Here is a 9,423-nt window from a genome sequence, read left to right as displayed (position 1 = left end):
AGGCCAGGACTCTATTAGGGTTTAAAAAAGAGCTTGATAAATTTGTGCAGGTTAGGTCCATAAATGGCTATTAGCCAGGGATAAAGTATGGTGCCCTGGCCTTCAGAACAAGGTCAGGAGATGGATGGCAGGAGATAAATCACTTGATCATTGTCTTCTGTTCTCCTCCTCTGGGGCACCTGGCATTGGCCACCGTCAGCAGATGGGATGCTGGGCTGGATGGACCTTTGGTCTGACCCAGTATGGCCATTCTTATGTTCTTATGATACTTTTTGAAGTCACCAATAGTCCTACTTCTAACAGCTTCATTAATAAATTAAAATGAAGAGCTTCACCCTTTAAGTGGTGGTTGGTAGCATTAGCTGGTTTTTTGTTAATTCACAGGCAGCATGGCTTTGAGCAAACTCCTGGGTGCATGGGGAAGAAGGGTCAGGGCTGAGCTCTTGCCTCATGTGCCAGTGAAAATTGGCTTGCGTCCCACACTTGGCACCAGTCTGAGGGGTTGCTGACCACTGCTCTTGACTCCTGGTGCTGTCGACAACCTCATGGCCACTGCAAATTCTATGTCCTATCAACCAAAATCCCACTCATTCACCCTGCCTCTTTTATGTTCCTATGTTATTACCCCCACACACCTTCCCTTTATCTACTTCCAACATTAACATTTATACTTATAACTTAGTATGTTTTTATTTAGACTTTTTCTAGTTATGGTTGTTCAAGTGTATCAATGCAGATGCAAAAAATTGAGATCGGAACTAAGAACCATTAAGAGCCACATCAAACTCAATTTACAAACCTTACCACCCAAGCATCACAATACCAAGCTACAACTACTGAGGCCACACCTACACAGCTCATTATCACAGTGCTGCTGCCAGCAGTGCTATGCTAATGACAGTTCACAAACCTGCAAATGGAGGACCTCCAACATAAGGGACTGGCGACAGAGGGGGTCTTAGTCAGCAGAGGCACATTCACATGGGCTCTGTATTGCCAGCACCACTCCTGCCAACAGCAAAGTCGTGTGTGGCTATGGTAATTAGCCACACAAGTTTGCAAATGGTCCTCCATTTGCAATTTCATGAACTGTCATTAGTATAGCACTGCCAGCAGCAGCGCTGTGCTAATGGGCCATACAGACATGGTTCAAATGCTCACTTTTATACCACTCCCTTTCTAACTCCTGCACAAATACATACACATCCAGTAAATAATAATTCAATTCAGATGCATGTTTTCAACTCTGAACTTTTAATTTCTTACATACTAATTAATTTAAATATATAAAGCTTTGGCATATGGCAGATTTGTGTTGAGAAACTGCAGTGAATGATTAAGTGACCTCTGGGAAAGGTATGTAAATTGATACTGAATTGTGCATGATTATTTTTAAATTCAAATCTTCTCTGTTTATGGAATTTTTACTGATAGGAATTTTACTTTGAGCTGAGGTTTCTCAAGTATGCAATTTTTGTATACGACTATAAACTAGTATACATAAAATCCTGCGTAACTTAATATCAGGTGATTTGGGATTTTGTGTTATGGTTCAAGATAATAAGATCTTTATTCTTTAGGTATTGTGCTATACATGTATACTGCTTTCACAGAAGGAAGGGTTTTATTTATTTATTTTTTTAAAGAAATGTATTTATTACAAGGTGGTTAGTATACATAAGTCATGAAACATACATAAAACAGTTAAAATAACCTAGCTATAAAATAAGATGTTTTGCATACATTTTCAAATTACCTTAAAACAGCAGGATCAGTATTTTACAAAGTACATATAAAAGTACTCCATATACACAGAAAAATACAAATGTGCAAACACCATTTTCACAGGTGAAAATGCGTAAAAAAAATCCTTCAGTCCTTTAAAAAAATTCCGCATGTATTAAAACAGCTATATTTCCTATTCTCTGTGCAGTGTGAATTTTGAGTAATTTTTTTAGTGTAAAAACAAAAGGTGATAAAAAAGAGAACAAACTATTAAACAATTGAAATCCTACAGATGAAGTCAGGTAGGTTAGTCTCGTATTAAAAATTGCAAGCAAAATGTCTGGAAAAATCAGAAAATAACAAAACATATATACAAACTCTTAGAAATATTAGTTGGATATTTAACATATTAACATTTAAAAACTCACAATGTTTTTTATCTAAAGACTCCACTGCATGTCATCACAAACTGTAGCAAATAAAACCTCTAGTAATTTTGGGCTATATCTATAAAACCCCAATAATATTCCTCAAAGATTTTAAGGTGAACAAACACAATGTTATTAAATGTAAAAATCTAAAACAGTTCCAATTTATGTACAAAAATGTTTTTAAAATATCGAATCACACCAAACCAAATTATGTACATGTTTAGTATCTGTAAATACTATCTAGCTAGCATTGCTGTGCTATAAATAACTTAGCTTTGTCCCCCAACGCCTTGCATTTCAATGATTTCCAGTACAAGTACTTGTTTTATTGTTTAGTGTATTTATCATTGTGTTTGCTATTTTTTACTTTACAGTGAGCAGAACAGAATATAAACATATACAACTTTTCATATTCAGAAATTTTTCTCCTATACAAGTCTTAATTTGTGACCAGTTCTTCTTGTCAGCCTGTTTTCTTTCCATTATTCTATCATAATGGGCAAATAGAAGCCCTTAAAATCATATTCTTTAACTAAACATGCCATACATGAAGCATTATTTAGAGCAAGAGACTAGACAGGAGCTAGTAGACTTGAGGAGAAACCTTTTTGGAAAATTAAATATTAAGGTTTTGCTTTTTGGTCTTTGAAAATAAGTGACATTTGTCAATTTACTATGCATGTCATTACATTCACAAACCTAATGATTTCTTAGAAATTGTAGAAATATTCATCCAGATACACAATTGACTTGAAAATTTGGACCATTTTGTTTAAATATTAAAACTAGATGAAAACAGTACACAGTCTGAGAAAACATGTCCGCAGTTCAAGCTAGAAAGCTTCTCTGATAAAACTCTGACTAGCAAAACAGTATTAGATGGTAGCCTATTTCAGTAGGTTCAGGAGGCTCGTTTAGCGAGGAATCATATTGAAAAAAGTTATAATTCAAGCTATGCTCGTTACTAATTTGGAAAGTCCTCCTAACTGGAGAAAAGGAGTAATAATAGTGGTCATAAAAAAGATTCTTCAGTGGATGAGTATTTATGATTCGGAGGAATGAAAGGAAGGGTGCTTGTTCTGTCATAGCATTTCAGTAAGTATCTTCTTACACCATGAGGTGCTGAAAGCATTTCTTTTCTGCCCCTGGCAGAGGAATGGTATTCTATTATGCATCTGAAATACAGCTCTGGATCCTGTCCAGCCATTGCTGTGCGCTCTGTGCATCTTGGGCACAGAAATTATATACACGTTTATTTGTCTTCAGCTGCAAAATGAAAATAAAAGTGTGTAAGGCAGAAAAATAATTTTACAAGACAAAAGCTCAGGTTTTTGTAAATTTCTTTTAAGCTTTGCTATCTAGAGGGTTTCATTTTGCTTCAATACACTAATGTTCTGAATTTTCACTTTGAGTTCCAAGCTTGGATCGCTGGTTAGTTGTGCAACTGCCCTTGATAGTTCAATTTGAAATATCTCACATGACTGTCCAGTAGGAATAACTGTGATAGGAAAAACAAAACAAAGGAAGAACACTTTCTTAATGGAGGCCAACAAAGAATAAGTATACGTACATCAAAAAATGCCTTTTCACTAGCATGCTTTGGTGCGCCAATTGTTGGAGATGCAGGGATCACAGTTTCTACTTCTGCCAGATCAATGTGTCCCTTACAGCTTGTGTCCTCACCAGAGTCATAGTATCTCAGCTAGAAAACGAGAGAGAAAACAGACTGACCAATGCAATACATAACCCATTCACAGACAAATACACTATTTGGGCCAGGCCTTTGTGCTCATCCTTCCTGTGCTTCCACAGCTTTTTGAGTTTTGAGGGTGGGGAAAAAAAGTGCTTTTAAAGCTCCTTTGTGTTCCCTCACTGGGGGGCCACTAGATGTTGGGCTGGTTCTGAGGAGCCACTTGAAAAAGCCTGAGGTTTGCTTATGACAACAGATGGACAAACTAAGTGATAGCAGCAGCAGGCATGTTCAAGTGACGCCTTATAGTGGGAATATCTGCATGGACAAAGGAGCCCATACAGTAGCAATACACCACCTCGGCCCACTGATGAGGGGTGTGAGGAAAGAGGAGGGCGAAGGGGGTAGTTAACCTGGGGCCCAGAGCTCTGGTCACCACCAAAGTAGTAGTAGCTGGAGCTCCAGGCTCCTGTGAAATGCCATGGAGTGCTGTGCTGCCACTCTGCATGAGGCTTTAAGAGAGAATGTGTGTGGGCCCTTCTGCCCTTGCCCCACCATTTCCACGGCTGGGAACAGGCCCCCCTTCCACAGTGCCCCTAGGCCCACCGTTGGCTTGGCAAGCTTTTATGCCAGCTCTCCACTATGGGACAAGTGTGAAGCGGCACCAGTACACAGTGGCCACAGCCTGGCCCCTAGAATCCAGGGAGCAACTCTGATGTGAGGATTCAGGCTTTCCTGACAGTACTACCCTGGCCATTTGTTGGAAACCAATGAATGCTCATTTAACATATGTTGTACCAAAGAGTTAACAAAAGTTTTAATTTTCTGTATTTTAAAGAACTGAAAGCGATCAGCAAAAAAATCAGGTATAATTTAGGAAATTATAGACTGCATATAAAATTGACATATTCCTATGCTATACTTAGTGGTTTAATGGAGCTTTTGTACAAAGACATTGTGGATTGAATGATAACCACTCCACTAAATTACTTTCAGTACTCAAACAGTTCCACAAAAATAAGGAAAATCTGGTATTTACATATTAAAAACACCAGCCGACCCTTGCCCAGTGTATGCAAGAAAGACAAACCCTTCTAAGAAAGGAGAGGGGAAATGGAGTCCTTCCAAATCAGATTTACTCCTTCTGTTGCCTGACCAATATGTCTACTTTTCATAAACAACATTCCCTAGGATATTTGTCTATGGAAACAATTAAAATATTGAGAGGCATGCCTTTTATATGCTTGGAGAAAGTATGTATTCTTTTGTGCATGGAGGGACACCAGTTCTACTCACAAACATTTTTAAAGTTGCCTATCCTTATCCACATGTACGAGAAAATGTTTAACACCATGTTAATTAAAATATATTTAACATTTTGTACCACAATTTTTTCTGTGGCCAAGATGCAAGTGGCTATTTAAAAGCTAGTCCTTAGTTATGACTGAGGCAATTTATGTAATAAACGCTATTTGCATGAGTACGGGCTTGTGTGATAAGATCCAAAATGCTTTAAAATTCGATAAGCCGTAAGTGCCATCACTGAGTTGGGTGTGCATTGCAAGCAGTGTACAGTGTTTAAAACAGTAAACAGATTGTCTGCGCTTACCTCCTCTGCGCTAATTTGTTAGTATGTAAATAAATGGGCCTGCTACTCAATTTACTGAAACCAGTAAAGACAGACTTCACTAAGGCTACATCTGCACTATGAGATAAATTTGAATTTATTAAAAATCGATTTTATAAGGCTGTGGTTTATAAATTTGAATTTGAGTATCCTCACCTCCCCACAGGCTCCCCAGAAATTCAAATTTTTGCTGCCACACTCAATTGCTAAACATTGACTGCTGCAGAAGTGCATTGTAGGAACCTAGCATTCTGGGTATTTTTGCTGGTGCAGCATGGGAAAAATATGCCCACGAGTGGTTGTGGGTATGTGATGTCATCTTCCCACATTGCAATGTCCTCATTCCTCTCCCATGGAAAGCAAATGGCCGTTTTTCCAGGAGGAAGGAAGTAAAAGTAGAGCATGGGATCAGCAAAGATCGCCAAATTAACTGAAATCTCTTGCTTCTATAAGTGAATTGCTTTTTATAACTAGGTGGAGAGGTAGGGCATCGGTTTGAGCATTGGCCTGCTAAACCCTGGGTTGTGAGCTCAGTCTTTGAGGGGGCCATGTATGGATCAGAGGCAAAAAGATTTTTTAAAAAAATCTATGCGGGATGGTGATAGGCCCTGGTCTGAGTAGGCAGGGGACTGGACATGATGACCCCTCAAGGTCCTTTCCAGGTCTATGACACAGTTCTCTCTCTATACAAAATTGTAACTGTACTATCAAAGATATTACAAAAAACAGCAGGTGTCTGCAATGGGCAGGAAGGTGTCTGTAATCTTCTCAACTGGCCTTCCACCCCCTATTCCCTGTGTTTTCAGAGGGCCAAAGCATGAAGGAAGACGATAGAAAAGGCTTTGAAAAAGATCATAATTGAAATATCAAACATTATGCAAAAAGAGCAGGTGTCTGCAATGGGCAGCAAAACCCCAAAATATTTTTAGTGGGGGATTTGTAATCTGTGACTGCAGAGCCAGTTGAAATGTTCCCCCCACCCCTGAAAATCTTAGTTGCCAGGGGAGACTTCCCCCCAGTAGCAGCAAGCCCCCGAATATATATTTTGGGTGTGGGAGTGTGGGGTGGTGAGCACAGAACCAGTTAAAGAGGTCCCCGTGGCGTCTGCAAGGCCCCGCAAGCCTTAGCTGACAGGGAAGATTTCCTCCCAGTAGCAGCAAGCCCCTGAATATATATTTTGTGTATGGAGGTGTGGGGTGGGGAGTGCAGAGCCAGTTGAAGAGGTCCCCTGGTCAGCAGCAAGCCTCCAAAAATCTTAGCTGCTGCGGGAGACTGCTCCTGGGTGGCAGTCAGCACCACAAATCTTTCCCATTCTTGGAGCCCTCACTGCATGCAAGCCAGGACAGGTGCTGGCTGGTCCACACTGAGCAGCAGGCTTGTCCTTTCACAGGGTGGGGGAGTAGCCACATGATGTGGTTGGGTGTGGAAAAGACCCCAACTGCATGGCACTTGTAGTGGGGGTGGGGCCCCTACACAAACGTAAAGCACAGAAAAGAAGTTTCTTGGCCTCTCATACAAGCATGACCACCCTCCTCTGCCCCGAAACAGCCTAGCTGCCACATAGTGCAGAAGACCAAGGGCTGGTGTCAGCGCAGAAAAAAAACAAGCACTCAGCTAGCAGAGGCAGAGATTGAACCATAGCTGAACTAATAGCAAAGAAAGAAGTTTCTCAGCCTCTCACACAAGCATGACCTCATAGCCACGGGCTTTTTGGTGCTGAACTCAAATTCACAGCCTTTCTGTTACCTGAGCCCTGTGCACCTGGAGAGCTGTGGAGATGGAAGCAGACAGAACGGAGCACTGTGGGGCATTGTGGGATACCTATGGGACACCTCTGGAGGCTAATGAATCTGATTCCAAGACATGGCACTTCCACATTAGTATTTTTTCAAACTTTTAAATTTGAACTTGGTGCTACAACCAGACAGTTCCAACGATATTACCATATCAACATTAGTGCTCCCTAATTCAAGTTAATGGTATTTACAGTGAAGACAGTGATGTTTTAATATTGAACTAACTGCCTTAAATTCGAATTTATCTCCTAGAGTAGATGTAGTCTAAGACTTACCAAATGTTTCACATCATAGAATTATAGAATCATACAAATCTAGGGCTGGAAGAGACCTCAGGAGATCACTGAGTCCAGCCCACTGCCTAAATCAGGATCAACCCCAACTAAATCATCCCAGCCATGACTAAGTCAAGCTGGGACTTAAAAACCTCTAGGGATGGAGATTCCACCACCTCTCTCAGTAACACATTCCTCTTCTCATCTGCAAACTAAATAAGGCCAAATCTCTCAGCCTCTCCTCATAGGTCATGTGCTCCAGGCACTTAATCATTTTCACTGCCCTCCACTGAACCCACTCCAGTGCATCCACATCCTCTCCATATGGGTGGGCCCAGAACTGGATACAATACTCCAGATGTGGCCTTACTAGTGCTGAGTAGAGGGGAATAATAATTTCTCTAGATCTACTGGACATGCTTCTCCTAATGCAGCCCAATATGCCATTAGCCTTCTTGGCTAAAAGAGCACACTGTTGACTTATATCCAGCCACTGTAATACCCAAATCCTTTTCCGCTGCACTATTTCATAGCTAGTCGGTCCCCAGCCTGTAACAAGGCTTGGGATTCTTCCATCCCAAGTGCAAGAGTCTGCACTTGTCCTTCTTGAACCTCATCAGATTTATTTTGGCCCAATCCTCCAATTTTTCTAGGTCACGCTGGCCCCTATCCCTACCCTCCAATGTATCTACCTGACCCCCTAGCTTGGTGTAATCTGCAAATTTGCTGAGGGTGCAGTCCATCCCTCATCCTGATCATTAATAAAGATGTTGTAGAGTACTGCCCCTAGAACTGATCCTTGGGGCACTCCACTTGAAACCAACCGACAACCAGACATTGCGTCACTGACCACTTGCCGTTGGGTCTGTCCATCAAGCCAGCTTTCTATCCATCTTACAGTCCATGTATCCAAACCATACTTCCTTAACTTATGGGCAAGAATGTTGTGGGACACTGTGTTAAAAGGTTTGCTAAAGTCTAGGTATATCACATCCACTGACTTCCCCATGTCCACAGAGCCAGTTTTGCTTCTGTCTGAAATGGCTATTAAAAGAAACTGGAATTTCAGGGGACTTTGGAAACAAACTTTGTGGGTGAAATCTTGGCTTCACTGAAGTTAAGGACAAAATTCCCATTAACTTCAGTGGGGCCACCATTTCAGTATTTGTTCTCATCATCTGAGGATACTTATGCAAAAAAAGAAATTCCAGCACAGTTTTATTATATATGGATTGTTATGACAATATAAACATTCATAATAGGTTAATGGACCTTTATTTTAGGGCAATCCAGATTAAGATCTATCTATAGTGTATACTGGATATCAATTTATCTGCACAGGACAGACTTCATGAAAACGAATATGAAAGGGAATTGCTCCAAGAATAAACAAACAAGTCATAAAATCCATGCTTGGAATGTATAATTACTACTACTGTTTGGAAAGGGCTGATTGAATTAACTTTGCTCCCAACTCCATAATTATCTCTTAGATCTTTATTTGCATACTGGCAATACTTTCTGGCTTTTTGGACTCTCATTTCAGAGAGTTTTCAGTTTCTTAAAATGCTCCAACTGCAGAAGAGTTCAGATGGCTGAAGCTGACAGGCTAGATTAATGTCTGTCACTGACAAACAGGCTAATAACTTTCTTAATAGGGCAAGTTTTAATGAAATTGCTACTTTGCTGGCCTATGTGCTGCCATTTTGATCTACAGACTCCTTGATTTAGGGATAGTTTTTCTCTGTAAGGTCTAAAGCAACAATGTTAGCACTCAACAAATCCTAGACAACCAGTTCATGGAATTTCTTTATATATTAGATTGTCATCTCTGTTTAAAACAATAAAACTATTACCTTCACATTGGCTATAAGTTGTA

General features: G+C 40.3%; 1 protein-coding gene across 4 annotated transcripts in view; it reads right to left on the bottom strand.

Moving 5' to 3' along the window:
* Nucleotides 1–1,617: 1,617 nt before the first annotated feature.
* The window catches only part of SBF2 (SET binding factor 2), a 648,361-nt gene continuing 640,555 nt past the window's right edge, over nt 1,618–9,423 (bottom strand). For all 4 annotated transcript variants that reach the window (XM_074997415.1, XM_074997417.1, XM_074997416.1 and 1 more), the window contains 2 exons: nt 3,727–3,858; nt 1,618–3,422 (listed from right to left, as the gene is read on the bottom strand). In XM_074997415.1, coding sequence (XP_074853516.1) covers nt 3,324–3,422; nt 3,727–3,858 — 231 coding nt within the window. In that variant the 3' untranslated portion in view covers nt 1,618–3,323. The remainder of the gene's footprint in view (nt 3,423–3,726; nt 3,859–9,423) is intronic.

This window comes from Carettochelys insculpta, chromosome 6 (genome assembly GCF_033958435.1).
Source record: "Carettochelys insculpta isolate YL-2023 chromosome 6, ASM3395843v1, whole genome shotgun sequence".
Lineage (NCBI taxonomy): Eukaryota > Metazoa > Chordata > Testudines > Carettochelyidae > Carettochelys > Carettochelys insculpta.
The sequence above is the reverse complement of the archived record's forward strand: the minus strand, read 5'-3'. Positions and strand labels throughout refer to the sequence as shown.